Consider the following 27,390-nt stretch of genomic DNA (forward strand, 5'->3'; position numbering starts at 1 on the left):
GTTCCGACTTACATACAAACTCACTTTAAGAACAAACCTACAGAACCTATCTTGTATGTAACCCGGGGACTGTCTGTATTTCGATCTCCTCTTGAACTAGTCTCAAGTACAACTGCTAAATTTGAATCTTCTATCGCAACTTCCTAAAGGGTTCATTGACGTAGAAAATTATTCTGACTTTACGCCTATCTACTCCAAAAACATTATCCAATGGGTTCACCCAAAATTTAGCAGTATCTTTAGTATTTTACTCTTCATAATTTGACTTTGTTGGGTAGGGCTGCACCACCGGACATAGATTCTCGATAAGAATGGTACTATACATTAGAACACCCCCTCTGAGAAAGGGGTTAGACTTACCTGACCAGCTTTGGCTTCCCGTGTCCTCCAGTCTACATTCCCGATTGAGGAAGGAGTAATGTTGGCATTCACGTTAGGGTCCATACCGCCGTGTGCTGGAGAGGAGGTGCCCCCTCCTCCCTCCATGGAGAATAGCGGCGCACGGCCGCACACACGCCAAAAGATAGAGCATGCTCTATCTTTTTGCGGTGTGCGGGCCGGATCGGTGCCACACACCGGCGCCGCTATTGCCGTCTATGGGGACGTACATGCGGCCGCATGTACATCCCCGCAGACGGCCATGTGAATGTGCCCTTAATCTGATACTTATGACCTATCCTAAGGAGGAAGGTGATCCACAGAATAAATCCTGGAATTACCCAGTGGTTGTTGATAAGATATATAGACACAAGTATGAATTAACATTTTATTAGTTGTAGCTCCATAGATATCACATCGACTCACCTTCATAATACAATGCCAGTATATTAAAAAGTACAACTCGGATGTCAAAATATACAGTCTCAATGTGTTGTACACGTCACAGGATCATACATGTACATTAATCGCGGGATACATGTGCTGGATCATGGCGCCATATACACCAGACAGAAAACAATGGCAGATGCACAGAGAGCGCATTTGTAGGGTGACTATTGGAATAACCCATAGCGCAACGTTAGCTACGGCCTAATACTTCAACACATCTTCCAACCCCCAAAAATGCGGGAAAGCAAATGAATGAGAGGTAGATTAGAAAGATACAACAAGTGCTGGACTATGAAGGGGAGGTTCCCTTAGGATAAGCCCTTTAATTAGAGGGAACCCTTTAACTAAATGTCAAATGCCACTCTAGCGCCACCAGAGGATAAAAGAAGCATTACACTGCGTCCACTGAAATTCTTAGGACATTTGTGTAAAATATAAATGTAGAACTTTATATATGATCTCCACTCGGGTACTGAATAAGATATACTTCTTTGTAAAGGGTTTTCAGGGTTAAAAATATTATAAAATATCCATAAAATAGGATTTTGTGTTAGATTATTGGGGGCCGATACCCAGCAACCCTCCAGATTAACCGTTCTCAGCAACTGACAAATAAAGATTGGAACAGGAAGTACACAGCTCCGTTCTCTGTGTGGTGATGATACAGATCTGATCCAAATTATTTGAATGTGATCCAAGTTGCAATGCCTCTTTCAGCCTCTACACACAGAACGGAGCTGTCTGCTTCCTGTTCTATTCTCTCTTTATCATCTTTTCAGGACCTATTCTAAAAATAGCACACCATGTGGTCAGGAGGGGTATTGCAAGTAAAGTTTACCAGTTATTACTGGGAATAAATACTACTGACACACGTCCATAAGTAAAGAAATTTAGCAGAATACATCGAAGCCTTTCAAAAATTCCCACAGAATTGTGCTTAAAATCTGTTCTTAATTTAATTTAAGAGACACCACTACAAAAAGTGTGAAAAGAAAAAAAAAAAGGTAGATTTAAGCGTCCATCTCGTAGCCCCAATGACTCATCATGTGCTTTAAGGGAGAGACACTTTACCATTGTTACAGCAATCGGAAATATTATAATGATGTCATATCGTCTCAGGCTGATGATGTCATCACACAATAGACTTTAAACAACACATCACAGTTTTACATATTTTTTTTACAAGTTTACAAAATTGTGATTTCATTACAAACCTTCACAGCATCTTCAAGTCTGAAAAACATCGATGTCCCCAGACAGAAAAATTAAAACAAGCAAATTCCGAGGTACGTAGGACACAAAGGTGCGCTAATCTCATTCCGAGGCACATAGGACACAAAGGTGCGCTAATCTCATTTACAGAATTCAGAGGATGGTTCTATTGTTCGAGTTTGCATTGGTTTTAGAGTCGCAAATTCTTGAGATCGAGATGTTGGTCAATGCACATAGTAGAGCGTTTGGTTACGATATATTTCTCAGTAATTAAAGGGAACACAGAAATTACCAAGATATATTAGAGGAGAACCTATTATTTTTTCAAATATTCGTTTTTTGATGGAGTGCTTAAAGGGCATCTACCACCAGGATGAAGGACTGTATGTAAATGAGCCTGAGCGGCTCCAGGCTCCGTTAACACCAATGGAGCCTGGAGCCCCCCCAGGCTCATTTGCATACATTCCTTCATCCTGGTGGTAATGCCCTTTAAGGTGAACACAGGGCTGTAGGTTCTTTCTCCCTTATGATCAGTCCACGCTAATCGGGGAACAACGGCAGAGATATCGTTGGCACCTTAACAAAAATGTCTACTCGGACAGATTTAAAAAAACAAAGAAATTAATTACCTGATCTATAAAACATAATGAGAGTGGTAGTTCTAAAACAAAATGACAAACATTTCCCCCTGATACAATGTAGTGTTGTCAGGGGTGCACCAGCCATGAGGCGAGTTGAGCCTCTTGCCATAGGCAGCAACACCTATAGCAAGATGAGGGGGGAAGAAACAGGAGTGCAGTCACCTGCTACAAAACACAACTTGACACTTAAAATAGCGTTTTTTCTCACCGGATGTCAGAATGGATATGAGGCACTACATGGAGAGCCCACGTGCTGAAAAATAACCCTTATATATTACTACTGGATGGGGTGTAGGGGGCGCTGTTCTATTGCTCGTCTCAGGCAGCAGATCGTTTTGGTTTACCCCTGGATGTTGGATTTTGGCTGATCCCCAGGCAAAACCAAAAAGGAAGCATCTACCACCACTATAAGTCTTAAACCCCCACTTAGTTCCCATGTTGTGGTCACGTAATGGAGTGATTCATATATAAGCACTTTAAGTATATATATATATATATATGTATTCCCTATATAGCACTGACAGAATCACAGTCTAGATTACACATCACAATGGCACCATGACGCGCTAGTCAAATAGCGTAGAACACCAACTTCACCGTCTAGGGGGTCGGCAGAAGGCCCCAATCCTATGGCAAAATCTAAGCTTGTAGAAGGCCTTTCATTTATACAATATTAGAAACATAAAAAATTACAGATTATTAAAATACAATAAAGAATGTAAAGGCGATTAGTCGATAAAATGTACATCTTACAGGCTACAAATATGTCATCAAAAGAAGAACCTGGTGTCGGATTAACGGAAAAGTGTTCCAAGGTCCCGGAGTGAAAACAGATCAGAATAAAGGAAGGAAGACATGTAAACCCCATAATCCAAAATCCCATAGGCCTCACTTTCTAAGTAAGATCAATGTCCTTCATTTTCACATATGTGGGATTCAAAGAAATCAACTATCAAAATCCATCATGATAAACCAGGGACATTACTCATAGATCCAGGCACCGGGACTGTGGTATCTTCTTATATGTGTTATCCATGGTCTCCTTCCTTATAAAATCAACTATTAAAATTATAATAATGAGCCAGAGAGATATTGGGGGTGTTAAATGAGCACCTCAGCTTCACAGACTGTTACACTGTCTCCTCCCTCTGCACTGATCCCAACCCTCTTCCTAATCTCACATAGAAAAAGGGGTTAGTGCTCCTGCAGTGTAACAGCCTGTGAGGTTACAGCAGGAAATGGCTTTGGTAACACCTTCAGGAGCACTTCAAGTTCATTAGCATAATTATGAAAGTTGATTTTAGAAGGGAGGAGGCCATGGATAACACATATAAGAAGATTACCACAGTCCCGGTGCCTGGATCTATGAGTAAGTGTCCCTTGATGCTGAAGATAGATTTCCTTTAAGATTGCATATAATTACAGGCACAATCCCTATTCAATTATCACTTTCCTTTTAACTAAAAGTGACACAAAGTTAAAAGAAAAACGTCCCATAAATTTAAGAAAGGGTCTGTGAAATCCCCCTCTTCAGGCTGTTATAGTTCAGTCTATTTTTGATTTTCCATTTCAGGGAAAATTTTTATTCGATGTCTTAAAAGTCCATTTTTACAAGTTTTACATTATCATTTTATAGGTCATCAATCTTAATCAATCAATATTAATACTCCTCAAAAGCAAAAAAAAAAAAAATCCCAAAAAATAGAATAATCAAAGAAAGGATGATTTTTTTTTTTTCTAAAAAAAATTTTTTAAAGCAATTTTCTTAGCGCAAATCTGGTATTTGGCACTGCATCGTGGGAACTGGAATTTGTCTCTTTGTTACATTTTCATGTTACATTTATACACAGCATTTTACTTCTAAAGTTTGACACCATTTTGGGATTATTTCACCAAAATAATAAAAGTTTTTTTGGGGGGGAAATATTAAAAAAGAAATAATATTAGGGCTTATTTATTTAAGGGTCGCGGATCGCATTTTCCTGTTCACGGCTTTCGGGATTTGCGCAGATTTGACAGGTGTTTAACAGGGGCCTGCATTGTGTCATGCGCGATCGGATTTTGGCACAGCTGCGCTGGCCTTCATGCGACAGAAATCGGGGGGGTGCCGTCGGACGATCCAACAGATTCGGACTGAGCGCGGGATTTAACTTTCAAATTGTGTTACAAGACAATGCACTTACATGCACCGGGAAGAAGAAGGTGAACTCCGGCGGACCTGAGCGGGGAAGCAACACATGCAGGATATCGGGCGCAGGATCTTAGTGAATCGCGGCACAGTGCATGATCGTTGGACAATGAACTTTTGGGGGACTCCGTGGACAGGTAAGTAAATGTGCCCCATTGTTTTTATTTATACCCCTGTTGGCCACTAGAGGAAGCATCATCTATGTACTACATCGATGCAAGGCCGAGAACATAAATGACCGTTGGGTCCTGTCCACATCTCTGTTAGGTTCTGTTTAATTACTTCACTTATTTGGAGCCAAAACCAGGAGTCCTTGAACACATAGAACACAAGAAAGTGTTTCCAGATGTATTGGAAGGACTTGCACCTCTTCTGTGTGACTGAACACATCTGGTTTGGGTTCAAAATAACTGAAGATCTAACAGAAATATGAACTGGGCTTTACATGGTAAAGGACCTTTGATGACATCATAATTGGGGAGGGACGAGTGTCCTGCTCTTGTTGTTCTGTAAGCAGGAGAGCAAGTTTTGAAAACTAAGTACAGTGCACACGGTGCTGCGGTGATATCATTCAAGATACATGTATCCTTGCAGACAAAGCTGTGTATGAACAAGACTCTGGCTCCTCCCCCATTGTGATGTCATGACAGGTCTTGCTCACTGCTTCAGCATAGCTCCGGCCTGATCCCTACTCTCCTATGAGCTGTGCTCTGTGTGCAAGTACAAAGCCTCTTTCTATTCTATCATTTCTAAAATTTAGTAAAATGTGCAAAGCCATAAAAAAAATTCCCCCGACGATCAGAAAATCATAAAATAATTCACATCAATAGAAAACATGGGTTTTTTTTTTTGGATGACACCTTAAAGATGCAGGGGCTTGATAACCAAGAAGAGCTCATGAAGTGTTTCCTTAAAGGGGTTGACACATGAAAGACGACGCTTATCCCGATCTACAGGTCAGGGACTGACTCCGCCCTGTTCTGTTAGAGGACAACCCCTTTAAGCCACGCGGATGCAAAGGATTACAGGTGAACGTCATGGCACAAAATAAAATCTGCTATAACTTTACAATTCCTCTTAGTGCAAGTGCTTGATACAATGTGTATGAAGCGTCAGGTGTGTACTAGTCATCATGTGTGTAGGTGTCACCCTGCCCGTCGTATAGATATCACACATATACACACATTGTATTCTTCATCTTGAATGTGGGAGCCTTTCCTCCGGTCATTAGTAATAACAGTTTGGAATATAAAGACAAAAAGTACAAGATGGATAATAATTTCCCCCCAATATATACGGTATCTCCTATTTTTTGGTGGCTCCCCAGATAATCAATCCAAGAATGACCCCCAGTACTGCCAGCACAAGAATGATAATACAAATCTTCTTCCGGGACTTGCGCTGGAAGAGAAAAGGGAAATAAAATACATGAGAAGACTCATACGGTAAGAAAGGGGCAGCCATAGAAGAGGACATCTTCATTGTTTCATCAATTCATGGTCCCAGAGGTAAAAGGGAACCTGTCATCAGGTTTTACCCAACTAAACCACTTGTCCTCCCAGGTAGAGAAGAAATCCCTCTTTTATGTAAAATCTCACTCGTTTACCAATAAGAGTCAGGCAAATATGACTCTTCTCACCTCATGTTCACATAAGATGAGTCAAGTTTAGTGGGACATGCATTTTGTGTCATATTAAAAGATAGGAATCTCATCTTTCAGAACCAACTATGGTTCTGTGAGCTACAGAACTAGACATAAAGGCAGTTAAAAAACTGGTGGAAACTGGGTCTTTAGCTACAGCTTGTATTTCCAAGTCTTTAGCTGTCTGAATTTCTGGTTCTGGAGCACATAAGCCTGATGTGATCTGAAAGATGAAACTCCTTTCTTTAATGTGACACCATCCATGTTTTTAGGTGCCACAGAACAGTTAGGGTCTTCTGAGGTGACACTACCCCTGTAACCACTAAACTTGACTCATCTCATGTGAAAATAAGGTGAGAAGAGTCATATTTGCCTGACTTGGTAAACAGGTGAGATTTCACATAAAAGAGGGAATTCTAGAGAAGACATTTCAAATCCAGGGGATGGGGCCTAACGTGCTGTTCAGTGCGGGTCTCAGTGCTGATACCCCCGCAGAACGAAAAAATGAGGGGTCGGACGCTCTTATGGTAGCTTTGCTACCCGGTGCACCATGAAAGTAAGAGTGAATTAAAAACACAGTGTGGCACAGTTCACTATGCTTTGTGTGACCTGTTAAGTATTAGTATATGCTATGGCATACAGGTAACCAGCGCCCAGAGTTGTGGATATTGGGCTATAGATCAAGCGTTTATTCTCACGCTAGAATTTATCTCATTAAACAGAGGGTGAGTAGGTATAGATGCTATTAATTATAGCGATAGGGATATATGTAACTCATGTCACCACTAAATGTAATGAGGGTGACTTGGAGGCCTGAATGCCTGGCCACTACTAAGATGGCCTTAGATGTCTATTGAAGGCTACAGTGGCATATGATATGGTCCCTTTTGTTGGCTATTTGCGTAACCGCTAGTATGGTACATATCCCTATGCTGATTTAATGGCATGTTCTCTCCAGTATGAGTACCGGAACGTGTAGCACTTGTAGTCTATCACACTCTGATTGATTTCTCTGGCCCTGTGTGCACACATACAACTGGCACCTGCTGCAACTAGTATAGAGGTCTTAGCGTGGAACTATGAGCACATTGCTAATAAAAACGTGCAGATCCTAACATTAGCCCCCCGACATGTTTCGCCAGTGGACTGGCTTCATCAGGGGTTTGGGCTAATATTATCACTATTGAACCCCTCTTACCTGGTACTCGGCTGCTCGGGCTAGCTGCTGGTTGGCTTGCGTCACATGTACCTCAGCGCTCTCTACATTGGCCTCTATGCTGTCTGTGTGATAAAAACATCACATGCAATTCCATTATTGAAATAGGAGCGATACCGAGAAACAAGGCCCCAGGAGCGAAACATAGATTGTCTTTTTTACAGTCAACTGCAGTGTTTCTATTATAGATAAGAAGCTTTTGACAATTTCTGCTTCCTATTCCCCCTAGGCACTACTGGGGCAGGCTCCGTACAGAATCAGTCTCCTTCCCCTCTGGTAGATGTGGGCAGCCTCTGTACAGAATCAGTCTCCTTCCCCTCTGGTAGATGTGGGCAGCCTTTGTACAGAATCAGTCTCCTTCCCCTCTGGTAGGTGTGGGCAGCCTTTGTACAGAATCAGTCTCCTTCCCCTCTGGTAGGTGTGGGCAGCCTTTGTACAGAATCAGTCTCCTTCCCCTCTGGTAGATGTGGGCAGCCTTTGTACAGAATCAGTCTCCTTCCCCTCTGGTAGATGTGGGCAGCCTCTGTACAGGATCAGTCTCCTTCCCCCTCTGGTAGATGTGGGCAGCGTCTGTACAGAATCAGTCTCCTTCCCCCTCTGGTAGATGTGGGCAGCGTCTGTACAGAATCAGTCTCCTTCCCCCTCTGGTAGATGTGGGCAGCCTCTGTACAGGATCAGTCTCCTTCCCCCTCTGGTAGATGTGGGCAGCGTCTGTACAGAATCAGTCTCCTTCCCCCTCTGGTAGATGTGGGCAGCGTCTGTACAGAATCAGTCTCCTTCCCCTCTGGTAGATGAGGGCAGCCTCTGTATAGAATAAGTGGGGCAGATTTACTTACCCGGCCCATTCGCCATCCAGCGGCTCGTTCTGTGTGGACGATTCGGATCTTCTGGCGATTCACTAAGGTAGTTCCCCCGATGTCCACTAGGTGTCGCTGCTGAGCTGAACTTCATCGGAATGCACTGAAGCTCACCAAGCCGGGCCGGGTGCATGTAAGCGCGTGTCAAGTGACCCTTTTTTTTTTTTTTTTAAATGCGCCGGTTTTTCCGAATCCGTCGGGTTTTCATACGGCCACGCCCCCCCCATTTCCGTCGCGTGCACGCCGGTGCCGATGCGCCACAATCCCATCGTGTGTGCCAAAAACCCGGGGGAATTCAGGAAAAATCGGCGCAAAACGGAAAAATTCGTGTAACCCGCTGTAAAACCGCAAATCGGCCCTTAGTAAATGACCCCCAATATCTTTACTTCTCTGGTAGCTGGGGGCAGGTTCTGTATGGAAAGAGTCTCCTTTCCCCTCTGATAGCTGGGGGCAGGTTCTGTACCGCATAAGTCTCCTCCCCCTCTGGTAGTTGAGGGCAGGCTCTGTATAGAATCTGTCTCCTTCCCCTCTTGGAGCAGGTGACAGGCTCTGTACAGAATCAGTGTCCTAACCCACTGGTTGCTGACAATACAGTCTCTTATTACTTCCCCTTCAAAATGAATCTTCTTATATAATCAATACAAATCAAGAAAATAATGCTGTATTAACCCTTTAAGTGAACAAAAAAAATTCAAATAATAATGTAGCTCTCCCCCTTCTGGAAAGAGGGTTGGTGGCTTATATCTTGGCCACTTACCTATCATTTCTCCTTGCTCGTGGACCATCATCCCCAAGTCTTTGAAGATATCATTTATCCCTCTTATGTCCTCCTGTAAAACATCCACAAGGTATAAGATAAGATAAGTGCAATATGGATCTCGGGTGTCTAACCTGGGACTCTCCGGCTATGATAAGCTATGTAAAGTGGCAGGAACATTTATACATTTATTACAACAATATTGAGGGGACCAGAGACATCTCTCGACTTCCCCCCAATATAACTAATGAGATCCAGATATGCGAGATACCACTGGGAGACCCCATGGTGCAGGACATACCTCCAGCTGGTGGATGGCCGTCTCCCGCTCCTCTATGAGCCGCAGATCCTCCTCCGTGATAAGCTCCTCCTGCATCGTTGCCTGTGATTGGCTCTCACTGCAATAAAATTATATCATCATTAGATATATACAATATGTGATGCATGTCTAATACATTTAATGGCTGGAGATGGTATAACCCATCATACGTAGCGCCTCATACGTAGCGCATTATACGTAGCGCCTCATACGTAGCGCATTATACGTAGCGCCTCATACGTAGCGCATTATACGTAGCGCCTCATACGTAGCGCATTATACGTAGCGCCTCATGCATAGCGCATTATACGTAGCGCCTCATGCGTAGCGCATTATACGTAGCGCCTCATGCGGTGCGCCTCATGTAGCACATGTCACAGGAAAAATACTTATAGATTTACCTATACTTTACATTCATAATGTAAAAAAAAGGCTAATCCAAAAAAGTGACCACTTACTTCTCCCAGTTGACCAATGATCCGTCCCTTATTCCGTCATCAGGTGCCCCGCCCTGGAAAAGAAGAGGACGGGAGATAAATAACAGGCAACAGATTCTACACCATCAGGATGCGGCCTCTACCGTACGCAACGTCCCAAAGTGCGGCCTCTACCGTACGCAACGCCCCAAAGTGCGGCCTCTACCGTACGCAACGCCCCAAAGTGCGGCCTCTACCGTACGCAACGTCCCAAAGTGCGGCCTCTACCGTACGCAACGTCCCAAAGTGCGGCCTCTACCGTACGCAACGTCCCAAAGTGCGGCCTCTACCGTACGCAACGTCCCAAAGTGCGGCCTCTACCGTACGCAACGTCCCAAAGTGCAGCCTCTACCGTACGCAACGTCCCAAAGTGCGGCCTCTACCGTACGCAACGTCCCAAAGTGCGGCCTCTACCGTACGCAACGTCCCAAAGTGCGGCCTCTACCGTACGCAACGTCCCAAAGTGCGGCCTCTACCGTACGCAACGTCCCAAAGTGCGGCCTCTACCGTACGCAACGTCCCAAAGTGCGGTCTCTACCGTACGCAACGTCCCAAAGTGCGGCCTCTACCGAACACAACGTCCCAAAGTGCGGCCTCTACCGTATATGACATCCCAGTCTTCTGTTTAGCATCCTACCTACCGATACTCTGGAGCCGGCACGGACTCTGGCCACAAAGTCTTTCTCTTTCTCGGCCGCTAGTCTCTGAATCTTCTGGAAGTTGGTCAGGGCGGAGGAGAACTCGTTCAGGAGTCTGTCCTTCTGGAGCTTTCTCTGCCGCTGCAAAAGGAAAAAGAATAAGGAAGGGTTACAGAGCGTCATGTTGTCACATACAGGACTGCTGGACTCCTACAACTCATGAGAATGAACTGTCTCAGATCAAGAATATGGGGGTCCCCTTAATAGTAACTGAACGAACACATGTCCTGCTGCTCCATTCAGTACTTCTGGGAGTGTGGGAAATTGCTGAGCACGGAGCTCAAGTATCTCTGCATAGAATGTTAGAAATATCTGAGCGCTGTGCTCAGCAATTTCCATCGCTCCTTTAGTATGGAATAGAGCACATTGGGAGTTTTATCTCCACCATATAATAACAATAATCACTAAATCACTGTCATGATGAATATAGAAATCCATAAATAAGAGACAAAGAGGGATGTGCATGAATGACACAGGTTGAACTTTATTAATAAATCATTTAAAACATACTTAAAACACATCACTTAATGTGTGCTGACATCCCCTGACGAAGCCCGCCAGACGGGCGATACGCGTGGGGCACCCTCTCCTCCCCAGACCGCAACGACTGAGTTGGTAATGTAATCTTCTATATCCACATCTTTCCACAGTTTACCTTTCTCGGACCATTTATTTACCAGTACCCTTTCTCATCCATTGTATAGAGGATCTATTTACCTCTCCTCTTGGTCCTAGACATGGGTTGTCCTAACATACTATTCTCTATCCATATATTTATATAAACATCTTTGTACTGTGGTTTTGTTTGTGTTGTATACACATGACGGGACTGGGGAGTTCTTTTGTGATGTACACCCAATTGGTTTTGGGTTTTTAAGTATGTTTTAAATGATTTATTAATAAAGTTCAACCTGTGTCATTCATGCACATCCCTCTTTGTCTCTTATTTATTAATTATCCTTTTGGTGTGCGACAGAACCCTTTATTCTATATTGTTACCCCATTTTTTCTAAGGAGGAATATAGAAATCCCCTTTAATACCAGTTCGCCCCGCTCCCTGTAAACACGCTGCTGCTTTCTTCCTCTATTCCCGGGTGACCGGGGTGTGAATGCTGGACACTATGCTGAATTATCCTGCTGCGCTCACGCCTTCACTACACTCACACTTCACTAAATCCACACTGCATTTGGATTTGCTGCTCCCCTTCCAAAAATACATTAAAGCAAAAAGTATACAAGGTATTGTACCCGATGCTGGCATCACCCTGGCATCGGTGCCCTCAGGCCTGCACTAGTGTTACAAAAAGGATTATAGATATTTTCCTATATTTTCCCAATTAATATTATTTTGCTGTATTTATTTGTGTTTTGGTTGTATTGTGCTAAATATGACATATGGGAGGAGCTTCGTAAGGGAGGTCTTATAGCCCCTCCTATAGAAGCTGATTGGCTGGAAGAAGCTCTCAGTTTCTTATCATGTATTGTCATTATATTTGCATTTTGATGCCAGGCACATTACACGACCCCTAATATTTTGCCTCTTAGTCCTGGCAGAGACACTTTATTGTGTCATTAAATTTTCACTAAACTTTTTGCAAACATAAAAAAACCCTTGTAATATCTCATGAGAAGAAAATGCTTTTCTCCACTTCCACCACTTCCCCCTCAAATTGACAAAAATCTGGTTAGTTTTCACCTTTATCTGTCAGCTCACAGGGCTGTCAGATTACAGCACTCCACAGGAGTCTATGGAGAGGGGAGACGTCACACCACCAGGAATAGGGTTACATTACATGTGAGGATCCTGAAGAGTTATCCTAAAGGTTTCTCTTTCTCGTGTCTCCTTTACCTGATCGCTGTCGGAAGGGAGTGACGAAAATTCCTTGAGACATTTGTCTGTGTCTTTGGCAAGTTTATTGACATTCTGTATCTTCTGTTGTCTGGGGGGGAGGGGGGAATAGAAAGAAAAGTCACTTGTGATGCTGATGTCTTACAAGCGTTAAATGACATCACAAATCCAAAGGCGACGCTGTTTTCTACTGGTTTTAGGTGCGGACAAGAATGGATGTGATGAGACTGTGGTGACTGCTTCATGGGGTCACATGTACAAAAACGATGCGGTCACTGCTGATTGGTCAAATGTGCAAGAATATTTATATAAAGGGGTCACGGTTTGGCTTAGTCTCATCTGGTTGGACTAAGGCTGCATTCACATAGCCATTGGGGGATATATATACGGGAGACGTATATAGGTCGTATATACATCCCCATAGGCTGACAATGGGTGGACGGCACGGTACGTAGCGGTACGGTGCAGCACACGTGCGGTAACATTCCGTAGCCGAGGAAGAGATAGAATATTTCCTATCTTTCCCCGTAATACGGCGCCATGTCCCATGTTTCTCTATGGAGAGGGCCAGGGACGAGCAGCGCTCACCCCCTCCGACTCTCCCAGGCGCCGACATGTGCCCACTGTGCTACCGTATGGCCGGCACACGTTCATGTGAATATAGCCTAAGACTAGAAGTGAAAGAAACTGGGCCGTGATGTTGGAATGGGCACAGTAATGTCTAGTAAAGCCCGGTCTGGATTACTCACAGTTGGTTCTGTAGCTCTGCCGTGTCCTGTACGGTCCCCAGCTGGTTCACTATCCTCTGGATCTCTGCGGCTGCACGGAAGATAACAAAGATATGTAATACATCTATAGCATTTCCTTATGGCGGCTATGAGAGTCCTACCTGTCCATCTCCAACAACGGTGCAGGATCTGGAGTGACCTTGGAGTGGTGAGTATTCCTCAGACTTACTCACCACTACCCGGATATTTCTCCATCGGTGATGGATATGCTCACTGGTCTGCAGGCCTTGAAGCTAAAAGTTGTGCACCCCCTAATCTAAAGGGACCATGGTCCTATAATCACTAGAGGTGTCCTAAGTCAATGCTTAGTCATATTGGGGCAGATTTACTTACCCGGTTCATTGGCGATCCGGCGGCGCGTTCTCTGCGGTGGATTCGGGTCCGGCCGGGATTCACTAAGGCAGTTCCTCCGCCGTCCACCAGGTGTCGCTGCTGCGCTGAAGACCATCGGAATGCACTGAAGTTTACCGGCCTATCGTGGGTGAAGGTAAGCGCGTGTCGAGCGACACTTTTTTTTTTTAAATGCGGCGGTTTTTCCGAATCCATCAGGTTTTTTTTACGGCCACGCCCCCCGATTTCCATCACGTGCATGCCAGCGCCGATGTGCCACAATCCGATCGCGTGCGCCAAAATCCCGGGGCAATTCAGGAAAAATCCTCGCAAATCGGAAATATTCGGGTAACAGGTCGGGAAAATGCGAATCGGGCCCTTAGTAAATGACTCCCATAATGTGTCCCCCTAATGTGGATCTGTGACCACTGCTTGTCCCTCACTATAAATACGACCTGTTTTCCCATGATTGAGCACTACCTAAGGGACGGAACAATCACAACATTATAACCTCATGTACAATTATGCAGATTGATTGAAAATTCTGAAATATTGATAAGAATAAGGTTTCTTTGGTCAAACCTTTCCACATACCAGGGCACGTCCAGACTGCGCTCTATCCATGACTACAATATTGATTGGCCTATCCTTCTGGGAGTGACTATACCTGGGTATTTCAGCGCATTCCAGTTAAGGTCAATCGGATGGAGTTGTAATACCTGATTGAGCCACTACCAAGTGTGGCGCTATACCTGGTTCACAATGACATCAGATCTCCACTGATGTGCTAATAATGGCATATACTGGGGGGCAGTGGATGGAATTACATAGTGTGTGGGGTAGGGGGACAATTGGCTGGTATATAATGGGCATCGTGGATGTCATATGGGGTGGGACATTTCAGTCCTATAAGACTGCAGGTTACTGTTATATGAGTGGGGAATGGCTTGTATGGGGGTGAAGTAGTTACTTTATAAATGGGTAATATTTCAAATATAATATATCAAATCAGATAAGAATTATTAAAACAAATAAGTTCATGGTTGCTGTCACTGATAGTATTTAGCACTGTTACATATCATTTTTCATTTTCAGATTTAGAGAAGATTAACAATGTATCAAATACAAACAAATGGAGAACGAACATAACAACAACCTCCAGGATGACCCAAAAAAATGGAGAAATGAAGAAAACATGGCCGCGTTCATGACGGTCGTTAAAGAAGACAGAAGAAAGAAGAGGAGCTGCGCCGACATCGGGGACATCGGGGGAGCCGCGTGGAGCATCGGGACACCGGAGGGTGAGTAAATACGTTTATTTTCGTAATAGACTTGTGTATAAGCCGAGGTGAAAGACTAGGCTTATACACGAGTATATACGGTAAGTCAATTTGGGAAACTATTGAGACTTCCAATGCAGATACCTACACAAACTGTAGACTACTGTATAGAGTGTAATGGAATTCAGCCAATCACCTTACATCCTTGGAATATCCCGGATCAAAACACAAATTATTGAGAGCCCCCCCCAGCAGTGATTATATAAGAAGTTCTATTCCTCATCATTCCTGGATCATCAGCTCCCGGTACCTCTCTAATGATACTATCTCGGGCCTACAATATCTAGGGTAGTAGCGCAACCAAGGTCTCTCTTCACATCCGCAGCATGTTGCATGTTGAAAGGCTATCCTGGTAGTTTTATCTCTAGCTCCTAAGTTTAGATGTTTGTGCTATCTATTTTTAATGCAGTAATACTGTATATACTTCTGGTGTGACTTCAAGCACAATTTTTCCCTTACCGTATATACTTGAGTATAAGCCGAGGTACCTAACTTTAACACAAAAAACTGTGAAAACCTATTGACTCGAGTATAAGCCTAGTATATAACCTGCCAGCTCATGCCCCCAGTATACATCCAGCAACCCTTCCCCCAGTATAAAGCCTGCAGCCCCTGCCCCCCAGTATATAGCCTGCAGCCCCATCCCCCCATTATATAGCCAGCAGCCCCTGACCCCAGTATATAGCCAGCAGCCCCTGCCCCCAGTATATAACAAGCAGCCCCTGCCCCCCCCCAGCATATAGGCTGCAGCCCCTGCCCAAGACATTGCATCAAGACATCAGTTGCTCACTGACATCATATTTTGTGCCAATTGCGGCACACACATTTTAATGTCAGAAAGCAGCTGACATCCTGATGATGATGGAGCCGAAGTCAGACATCGATGCTGAAAAACTTGCCTTATACGGTACTTCCAATTTGATTATTTAATGTTCCAATATATAAAAAATTTGAACAAATAAAAAAAAAAATTTAAAAAAGGCAAAAACGAGGAAAACAATTAGGACGCCATCTCTTGAGACATTGAGATAGAAAGGGGGGGGCAACTCTCAAAGAGAATCCAACTAGCAACCAAGATGAAGAGGATGTAAGCACATTGGGGCTTATTTACTAAGAGTCCCACGGCCGCATTTCCGTCTGATTTTCTGACTTTTCAGGATTCATGCCGCCGGACAGGGGTTTAGAAGGGGATTGTGTCGCACACAGATTTTGGTGCATCTGAGCTGGCTTTCATCCGACAGAAATCGGGGGGGGGGGGGTGGACTTGACGGATTTGGATTGAGCACGTGATTTAACATTTAAATTGTGTTGCAAGCCCAAGCACTTACATACACCAGGAACAAGAAGGTGAACTCCAGTGGACCTGAGCGGGGAAGCGACACATTCAGGATATTGGGCGCATGATCTTAGTGAATCGCGCCGGAGCCCATGATCGTCGGACAACGCACACAGGACCGGAGAAGTAAATCTGCCCCATTGTTTCCAAACACCAAACTACACAATGACTGGACGACCCACAATCACAATGACACATATAGCAGCAGCAATAGACCTACCATGTGATTTGATGCATTGTGAAGCAAACATACCTTGAGAATGCTGTAGCTACACTGATGAAGGATCATATCTTGGTTAATCCCTGAGCTGAGGGGTTTTGCTTATATAACATTATGATAATGAAGCTCTGTCCCTTCTATGGCTTCTCCTAGCACTTCGAGTTTTTCTCTGCAGGAGATGATGATGCAATCACTGTTCTCCCTGCCAGACAGAATAATCAGTTGCTGCACCATCCCCCAGCAGCTGTGTATGAGTGATCCAGGTTGATTAGTCATGTCTTGACTAACATCCATTTGTAATTCCAAGCACCCTTGTGTAATGTGTTTGTCAGCGAGTCTGACCCAGCTTTCCCAAAGTCCTGCATGTTATAATTGTCAGCAAAACCACTCAGCTCAGGGATTAACCAAGATATGATCCTGCATCAGTGTAGCTACAGCAGTCTCTAGGTATGTTTGCTTCATAATGCATCAAATCAATTGGTAGGTTTCCTTTAAAGTTGTGCACAATCAGCTCTTTCTCCTCTATGAACTCTTAGAACCATGGAAATTGGCCTCGTAAAAGGACACAAGTATAACAAGGGCCGGCACAGTGCCACCCGTCATGAGACGCATCACGCTTCTTATTTGGACACATTTTTCAGACATTCTTTCGATTTTTTTCCCCTAAATTCTTTAAATTCTACCCAAAACATAAGAGTATGAGCAGGACGTACAGCCTTGTGTGATCCTCAGGATGTTGGAGGAGATGGTCTGCGCCAGCTGTGCTGGGTCCCGGGTGCTATTATAGGCCATGACTGTGATTGGTTGGCGATTCTGTTCTCATCCGAGGAGTTTCGTCCAACGCTCCAACACCTTGAAAACAAGAGCGAGAAAAAAATCAACATAAAGTCCAGAAGTTTCCAAGATTCCTCTATGGCCGGAGGCCAACTGGTTCATTTGTGGCTTTTACAATGTGAGATAAGTGAGAGCCAACTATAATGTGAGGGGGAGGGCAAAACACATCCCCGACATATCTACATGATGTGTGAACAGTGCCTGAAGGTCAGGGAGGGAGGAGGGATGATACGGATCATCTATGCTGTGAATAGGTCCTGGAAAACCCCTTTAACACACAACTTAGAGTCCGGCAGTGACGCGTCTGCTGTACGACCCAAATCCATTGCTACAAATCTATTCCTGACATAGAAAAGAGGAAGCGCTGCAATAATAACGCAAGACCCACAGCGAGGAGCAAAGTGACATAACACCTACACACACAACACAACACAACACGTGCAGTGCCACACCTACACTATATATACACACATAGTATATATACTGCCACACCTACACCATATATACACACATAGTATGTATACTGCCACACCTACACTATATATACAAACATAGTATATATACTGCCACACCTACACCATATATACAGTACACACATAGTATATATACTGCCACACCTACACCATATATACACACATAGTATATATACTGCCACACCTACACCATATATACAGTACACACATAGTATATATACTGCCACACCTACACCATATATACACACACAGTATATATACTGCCACACCTACACCATATACACACACATAGTATATATACTGCCACACCTACACCATATATACAGTACACACATAGTATATATACTGCCACACCTACACCATATACACACACATAGTATATATACTGCCACACCTACACCATATATACAGTACACACATAGTATATATACTGCCACACCTACACTATATATATACAAACATAGTATATATACTGCCACACCTACACCATATATACACACATAGTATATATACTGCCACACCTACACCATATATACACACATTGTATATATACTGCCACACCTACACCATATATACACACATTGTATATATACTGCCACACCTACACCATATACACACACATAGTATATATACTGCCATACCTACACCATATATACACACATAGTATGTATACTGCCACACCTACACTATATATACAAACATAGTATATATACTGCCACACCTACACCATATACACACACATAGTATATATGCTGCCATACCTACACCATATATACACACATAGTATATATACTGCCACACCTACACCTTATATAAACACATTGTATATATACTGCCACACCTACACCATATATACACACATAGTATATATACTGCCACACCTACACCATATATACACACATTGTATATATACTGCCACACCTACACCATATATACACACATAGTATATATACTGGCACACCTACACCATATATACACACATAGTATATATACTGCCACACCTACACCATATATACACACATAGTATATATACTACCACACCTACACCATATATACACACATAGTATATATACTGCCACACCTACACCATATATACACACATAGTATGTATACTGCCACACCTACACAATATACACACACATAGTATATATACTGCCACACCTACACCATATATACACACATAGTATATATACTGCCACACCTACACCATATATACACACATAGTATATATACTGCCACACCTACACCATATACACACATAGTATATATACTGCCACACCTACACCATATACACACACATAGTATATATACTGCCACACCTACACCATATACACACACATAGTATATATACTGCCACACCTACACCATATATACACACATAGTATATATACTGCCACACCTACACCATATACACACACATAGGGGGTCATTTACTAAGGGCCCGAATCGTGGTTTTATGGCGTTACCCGGATTTTTGTGTTTTGCGCCGATTTTCCCTGAATTGCCCCGGGATCAGATTGTGGCGCATCGGCGCCGGCATGCACACGACGGAAACCGGGGGGTGTGTCCGAACGAAAACCCGACGGATTCGGAAAAACCGATGCATTTTTTAAAAAATGTCGCTGGACACGCGTGTACCTTCACCCAGCAATGGATCGTGAACTCCAGCGGACCTCGTCGGAGAAACTGCCTTAGTGAATCGCCGGAAGACCCGAATCCACTGCAGAGATCGCGCCGCTGGATGGACCGGGTAAGTAAATCTGCCCCATACTATGTATACTGCCACACCTACACCATATACACACATGTAGTATATACACTGCCACACCTACACCATATACACACATGTAGTATATACACTGCCACACCTACACCATATACACACATAGTCAGCTTGATAAATCTCCCCCATAGTATATATACTGCCACCCCTACCTATACACACAGTACCACACTTACACACAGTACCGCACCTACACACAATAAGTACTGTACCTTCACACAGTAAGCACAGTGCCGCACCTACACACAGTAAGTACAGTACCGCACCTACACACAGCAAGTACAGTACCGCACCTACACACAGCAAGTACAGTACCGCACCTACACACAGCAAGTACAGTAGCGCACCTACGCACAGTGAGTACAGTAAATACAGTAGCGCACCTACACACAGTAAGTACAGTAGCGCACCTACACACAGTAAGTACAGTAGCGCACCTACGCACAGTAAGTACAGTAGCGCACCTACGCACAGTAAGTACAGTACCGCACCTACGCACAGTAAGTACAGTACCGCACCTACACACAGTAAGTACAGTACCGCACCCACGCACAATAAGTACAGTACCGCACCAACACACAGTAAGTACAGCATTGCACCTACACACAGTAAGTACAGTACCGCACCTACACACAGTAAGTACAGTACCGCACCTACACACAGTAAGTACAGTACCGCACCTACACACAGTAAGTACAGTACCGCACCTACACACAGTAAGTACAGCATTGCACCTACACACAGTAAGTACAGTACCGCACCTACACACAGTAAATACAGTACCGCACCTACACAGTAAGTACAGTACCGCACCTACACAGTAAGTACAGTACCGCACCTACACACAGTAAGTACAGCATTGCACCTACACACAGTGAGTACAGTACCACATCTACACACAGTAAGTACAGTACCGAACCTACACACAGTAAGTACAGTATCGCACCTACACACAGTAAGTACAGTATCGCACCTACACACAGTAAGTACAGTACCGCACCTACACACACTAAGTACAGTACCGCACCTACACACAGTAAGTACAGTACCACACCTACACACAGTAAGTACAGTACCGAACCTACACACAGTAAGTACTGTACCACACCTACACACAGTAAGTACAGTACCGCACCTACACACAGTAAGTACAGTACCGCACCCACGCACAATAAGTACAGTACCGCACCAACACACAGTAAGTACAGCATTGCACCTACACACAGTAAGTACAGTACCGCACCTACACACAGTAAGTACAGTACCGCACCTACACACAGTAAGTACAGTACCGCACCTACACACAGTAAGTACAGTACCGCACCTACACACAGTAAGTACAGCATTGCACCTACACACAGTAAATACAGTACCGCACCTACACAGTAAGTACAGTACCGCACCTACACAGTAAGTACAGTACCGCACCTACACACAGTAAGTACAGCATTGCACCTACACACAGTGAGTACAGTACCACATCTACACACAGTAAGTACAGTACCGAACCTACACACAGTAAGTACAGTATCGCACCTACACACAGTAAGTACAGTATCGCACCTACACACAGTAAGTACAGTACCGCACCTACACACACTAAGTACAGTACCGCACCTACACACAGTAAGTACAGTACCACACCTACACACAGTAAGTACAGTACCGAACCTACACACAGTAAGTACTGTACCACACCTACACACAGTAAGTACAGTACCGCACCTACACACAGTAAGTACAGTACCGCACCTACACACAGTAAGTACAGTACCGCACCTACACACAGTACAGTACCACACCTACACACAGTAAGTACAGTACCGCACCAACGCACAGTACCGCACCTACGCACAGTAAGTACAGTACCGCACCTACGCACAGAAAGTACAGTACCGCACCTGTGCACAGAGTACAGTAGCCCTCAGCCCGTCATATAATATATACAGCGCTGTACATAAAAAATGCCCAATTTTTGCAAGTAGAGTAGAGACAGTAGAGCGCTGCGCCCCTGGACTGATGGGATAACTTGGGGCAGAAATCCAGGCCCTGGGGTAGGATTAGGGCTCGTGTCCACGTGCTGTCCGTGGTCAGGCCCCCACTGATGTGCCACTAATGGTCTATATCGAGAAAAACCTGAGAACATTTTTCTGGCACTGGGCATTGGACAATCCATATTACTGAAAACTTACAAAAGACGGCGAAACAGGAAGTTTACGCTGCAAAGCAGGAAGTGATGTCATACAGGGGGCGACAGCTGAACACAACCAAGTGCTGCTCTGCCGGTTTGTTTTTTGTTTTCCGTCTGGTTTGGGGTCTCTGTTGTACCCCGCTTCTTACAGTGAGGCCGCGCTCACATTGCACTCGAAACGCATGGTGTAGACTCCTGCAGCCGTCACCTATGCAAGTAAGATTGCGTTTTCTAAACGCCATGTACACGCAATCTTACCTCAATAGGTGATGGCAGCAGGAGTCTGTGCGATGGGTTTTGAAACACAAACGTCACGTGTGAACGCGGTCTGAAAAAATTATGGTTCCTTGCGGGCAGCATTCACACCGATGACAAATCGGGCAGCACTCGCATCAGTAAAATGCTCCCTAAGGCTAAGCCGTGGTCTGTGTCAAATCCACCGCCGAGCCACTTCCTAGACCGTTATACTGTACATGAGGCATATCCGATGTAGCAGTGCTGAGGTAGTCCAGTAGCCTCCCTGCTGTGTATACACGACTACCTCAGCTCTGCTACATCACGTGCAAAGGGCAAAGGTCCTCCAGCCGTATCAACCACAGGAAGGAAGAGGCACAATGTCCTGTAATACTGACAGAGGGGGCGCTACAGCCCACTATCCATGTATATACCCTGCATAGCTCCAGGACTACAGGTGCCCACAAGCATCATGGCATTGCCAGGTTCTGGTTATCTGTGCAGAGACAATACAGCGGGGCAGTGACTGGCAGTCAGGGCACTGGGAAAGATGTGTGACACTTCTGTGGATCTGCCAGACATTGTCACTCAGCTTTCCAGGATCAAAGATGTTATCAGCTGTATACCATGTGTGTGACGCCAAGCACTGTGTATACTACCACCCTGTGATGATGTATAATACTCCAGTCACATGACCCTGTGATAATGTATAATACTCCAGTCACATGACCCTGTGATAATGTATAATACTCCAGTCACATGACCCTGTGATAATGTATAATACTCCAGTCACATGATCCTGTGATTGTGTATAATACTCCAGCCACATGACCCTGTGATTGTGTATAATACTCCAGTCACATGATCCTGTGATTGTGTATAATACTCCAGCCACATGACCCTGTGATTGTGTATAATACTCGTCACATGACCCTGTGATCATGTATAATACTCCAGTCACATGACCCTGTGATCATTTATAACAGATCAGTCACATGACCCTGTGATCGTGTATAATACTCCAGTCACATGACCCTGTGATCATTTATAACAGATCAGTCACATGACCCTGGGGTTCACCCTGATTTCCTGACATGCAGGGAGGCTCCTGCTGTCACCCAGCGCCGGGATGACAGTCATCACGTGACCGCGCAGTGCCCCCCACCCCTCTGTGCCCCGGTATCTGGCAGCGGCCGCCCCGGTGTAGTCAGTCCGGTGTAGTCGGGTGCCGGGGCCCCGTGTGTGCGCGCAGTGCCGGGTACAGTGTGGTACAGACAGGAGGTGCCGCCCGGTGCTGTGCCCCCTCCTCCTACCTGTGTCCGGCGGCCCGGGCTCTGCTCCCTCCCTGGTGACAGGCGGCGCACACTCACTGCACAGCGGAGGAGGAGCCCGGGTGCGGCCTCTCACTCACCCGGGGCGGGCGGGGGCGACACCCAGACACCAGGGGGAGACACAGAGGAGAGACACCCAAACACCAGGGGGAGAGACACCCAGACACCAGGGGGAGACACCCAGACAACAGGGGGAGAAACAGAGGAGAGTCACCCAAACACCCGGGGGAGAGACACCCAAACACCAGGGGGAGACACCCAGACACCAGGGGGAGAGACACCCAAACACCAGGGGGAGAGACACCCAGACACCAGGGGGAGACACAGAGGAGAGTCACCCAAACACCAGGGGGAGAGACACCCAGACACCAGGGGGAGAGACACCCAGACACCAGGGGGAGACACCCAGACACCAGGGGGAGACACAGAGGAGAGTCACCCAAACACCAGGGGGAGACACCCAGACACCAGGGGGAGAGACACCCAAACACCAGGGGGAGAGACACCCAGACACCAGGGGGAGACACCCAGACACCAGGGGGAGAGACACCCAGACACCAGGGGGAGACACAGAGGAGAGTCACCCAAACACCAGGGAGATACACCCAGACACCAGGGGGAGAGTCACCCAAACACCAGGGGGAGAGACACCCAGACACCAGGGGGAGACACCCAGACACCAGGGGGAGACACAGAGGAGAGACACCCAGACACCAGGGGGAGAGACACCCAGACACCAGGGGGAGAGACACCCAGACACCAGGGGGAGAGACACCCAGACACCAGGGGGAGAGACACCCAGACACCAGGGGGAGACACCCAGACACCAGGGGGAGACACAGAGGAGAGTCACCCAAACACCAGGGGGAGACACCCAGACACCAGGGGGAGAGACACCCAGACACCAGGGGGAGAGACACCCAGACACCAGGGGGAGAGACACCCAGACACCAGGGGGAGAGACAGAGGAGAGTCACCCAAACACCAGGGAGATACACCCAGACACCAGGGGGAGAGTCACCCAAACACCAGGGGGAGAGACACCCAGACACCAGGGGGAGAGACACCCAGACACCAGGGGGAGAGACACCCAGACACCAGGGGGAGAGACACCCAGACACCAGGGGGAGACACAGAGGAGAGTCACCCAGACACCAGGGGGAGAGTCACCCAGACACCAGGGGGAGAGACACCCAGACACCAGGGGGAGAGACACCCAGACACTAGGGGGAGACACCCAGACACCAGGGGGAGAGACACCCAGACACCAGGGGGAGAGACACCCAGACACCAGGGGGAGACACAGAGGAGAGTCACCCAGACACCAGGGGGAGAGTCACCCAGACACCAGGGGGAGAGTCACCCAGACACCAGGGGGAGAGACACCCAGACACCAGGGGGAGAGACACCCAGACACCAGGGGGAGAGACACCCAGACACCAGGGGGAGACACAGAGGAGAGTCACCCAGACACCAGGGGGAGAGACACCCAGACACCAGGGGGAGACACCCAGACACCAGGGGGAGACACAGAGGAGAGTCACCCAAACACCTGGGGGAGAGACACCCAGACACCAGGGGGAGACACCGAGGAGAGTCACCCAAACACCAGGGGGAGAGACACCCAGACACTAGGGGGAGAGACACCCAGACACCAGGGGGAGACAGAGGAGAGTCACCCAAACACCAGGGAGATACACCGAGGAGGCGACACCCAAACACCAGGGGGAGACACAGAGGAGAGTCACCCAGACACCAGGGGGAGACACCCAGACACCAGGGGGAGAGACACCCAAACACCAGGGGGAGACACAGAGGAGAGTCACCCAAACACCAGGGGGAGAGACACCCAGACACCAGGGGGAGAGACACCCAAACACCAGGGGGAGACACAGAGGAGAGTCACCCAGACACCAGGGGGAGACACCCAGACACCAGGGGGAGAGACACCCAGACACCAGGGGGAGAGACACCCAGACACCAGGGGGAGAGACACCCAGACACCAGGGGGAGAGACACCCAAACACCAGGGGGAAAGACACCCAAACACCAGGGGGAGAGACACCCAAACACCAGGGGGAGAGACACCCAGACACCAGGGGGAGACACAGAGGAGAGTCACCCAGACACCAGGGGGAGAGACACCCAAACACCAGGGGGAGACACAGAGGAGAGTCACCCAGACACCAGGGGAAGAGACACCCAGACACCAGGGGGAGAGTCACCCAAAAACCGAGGAGCGACTCCCAGACACCAGGGGGAGACACCCAAACATCTTGGAGACACCCAGACACCGGGGGGAGACACCCAGACACACTGGGGGGAGACACCCAGACACCGGGGGGAGACACCCAGACACCAGGGAGAGACCCCCAAACACCAGGGGGAGACACCCAGACACCAGGGGGAGACACCCAAACATCTTGGAAACACCCAGACACCAGGGGGAGACACCCAGACACCGGGGAGAGACACCCAAACACTGAGGAGAGACTCCCAGACACCAGGGGGAGACACCCAAACACCGAGGAGAGACTCCCTGACACCAGGGGGAGACACCCAAACACCGAGGAGAGACTCCCAGACACCAGGGGGAGACACCCAGACACCACGGGGAGACACCCAAACACCTTGGAAACACCCAGACACCAGGGGGAGACACCCAGACACCAGGGAGAGACACCCAGACACCAGGGAGAGACACCCAAACACCGAGGAGAGACTCCCAGACACCAGGGGGAGACACCCAGACACCAGGGAGAGACACCCAGACACCAGGGAGAGACACCCAAACACCGAGGAGAGACTCCCAGACACCAGGGGGAGACACCCAGACACCGGGGGGAGACACCCAGACACCGGGGGGAGACACCCAGAAACCGGGGGGAGACACCCAGACACCGGGAGGAGACACCCAGACACAAGGGGGAGACACCCAGACACCAGGGAGAGACCCCCAAACACCAGGGGGAGACACCCAGACACCAGGGGGAGACACCCAAACATCTTGGAAACACCCAGACACCAGGGGGAGACACCCAGACACCAGGGAGAGACACCCAAACACCGAGGAGAGACTCCCAGACACCAGGGGGAGACACCCAAACACCGAGGAGAGACTCCCTGACACCAGGGGGAGACACCCAAACACCGAGGAGAGACTCCCAGACACCAGGGGGAGACACCCAGACACCAGGGGGAGACACCCAAACATCTTGGAGACACCCAGACACCGGGGGGAGACACCCAGACACCGGGGGGAGACACCCAGACACCGGGAGGAGACACCCAAACATCTTGGAGACACCCAGACACCGGGGGGAGACACCGAGACACCGGGGGGAGACACCAGGGGGAGATGCCAGGGGGCCGTGTTATAGCTGCAGGGGGCAACATAGTTTAATCTGTCCATGTAATTACTCTGTCATGTCTTATTGTGTCTGTATGTGTTCCCTGTGATCTGTACAGCGCTGCAGAATATGATGGCGCTATAAAGATAATGATTATTATGAGATTATTATTACAGCCCATCTCTGGTACCTGGCACAATGTACAGCCAGGGTAGCCCTCAGGCCTCTGTTATGGGCACCTGGTGTGCCCTTATGTCCATGTCTCAGGGTCAAATTGGGACGTAGAAGTCTCACCTGGTTGAGGAACACTCTGCAAAAAAGGAGACGGAAACCTGAGAGTAAGGAATGAGCGGCTCCCACAGCACGTTACACACTATTACTATAGGGTTATAATTTCCTTTTTTCGGTGATATTTGGTTGGCGCCGTGTGATAGAGAAGTGATACCTCTTGTGGCGCTGCTTCCTCTTTAGTTGTGGGATGTCTGACACATATGATG

General features: G+C 46.8%; 1 protein-coding gene across 2 annotated transcripts; it reads right to left on the reverse strand.

Moving 5' to 3' along the window:
- Positions 1-752: 752 nt before the first annotated feature.
- STX7 (syntaxin 7) lies at positions 753-27,342 on the reverse strand. Of its 2 annotated transcripts, none has more exons than XM_072115168.1 (10): positions 27,188-27,342; positions 17,411-17,549; positions 13,433-13,502; positions 12,684-12,774; positions 10,778-10,915; positions 10,119-10,171; positions 9,643-9,739; positions 9,342-9,414; positions 7,710-7,792; positions 753-6,270 (listed from the first exon to the last, which is right to left on the reverse strand). In XM_072115168.1, exons 2-10 carry the CDS (start codon positions 17,487-17,489, stop codon positions 6,175-6,177), a joined length of 780 nt encoding a protein of 259 aa, XP_071971269.1. In that variant the 5' UTR covers positions 17,490-17,549; positions 27,188-27,342; the 3' UTR covers positions 753-6,174. The 2 variants fall into 2 exon arrangements, with proteins under 2 accessions (XP_071971269.1, XP_071971268.1); XM_072115167.1 differs by lacking the exon at positions 27,188-27,342 and adding an exon at positions 23,526-23,646.
- Between the last annotated feature and the right edge of the window lie 48 nt (positions 27,343-27,390).

This window comes from Engystomops pustulosus, chromosome 7 (genome assembly GCF_040894005.1).
Source record: "Engystomops pustulosus chromosome 7, aEngPut4.maternal, whole genome shotgun sequence".
NCBI classification, from domain to species: domain Eukaryota; kingdom Metazoa; phylum Chordata; class Amphibia; order Anura; family Leptodactylidae; genus Engystomops; species Engystomops pustulosus.

Bases quoted from the DNA above. Each gene is read 5' to 3' on its own strand.
- STX7 (XM_072115168.1), bottom strand. From the start codon at position 17,489: ATGGCCTATAATAGCACCCGGGACCCAGCACAGCTGGCGCAGACCATC. The intron at 9,740-10,118 runs GTAAGTGGTCAC...ATTTTATTGCAG, and splicing joins TCATTGGTCAACTGGGAGAA to TGAGAGCCAATCACAGGCAA. The intron at 9,415-9,642 runs GTATGTCCTGCA...GATGTTTTACAG, and splicing joins CGGCCATCCACCAGCTGGAG to GAGGACATAAGAGGGATAAA.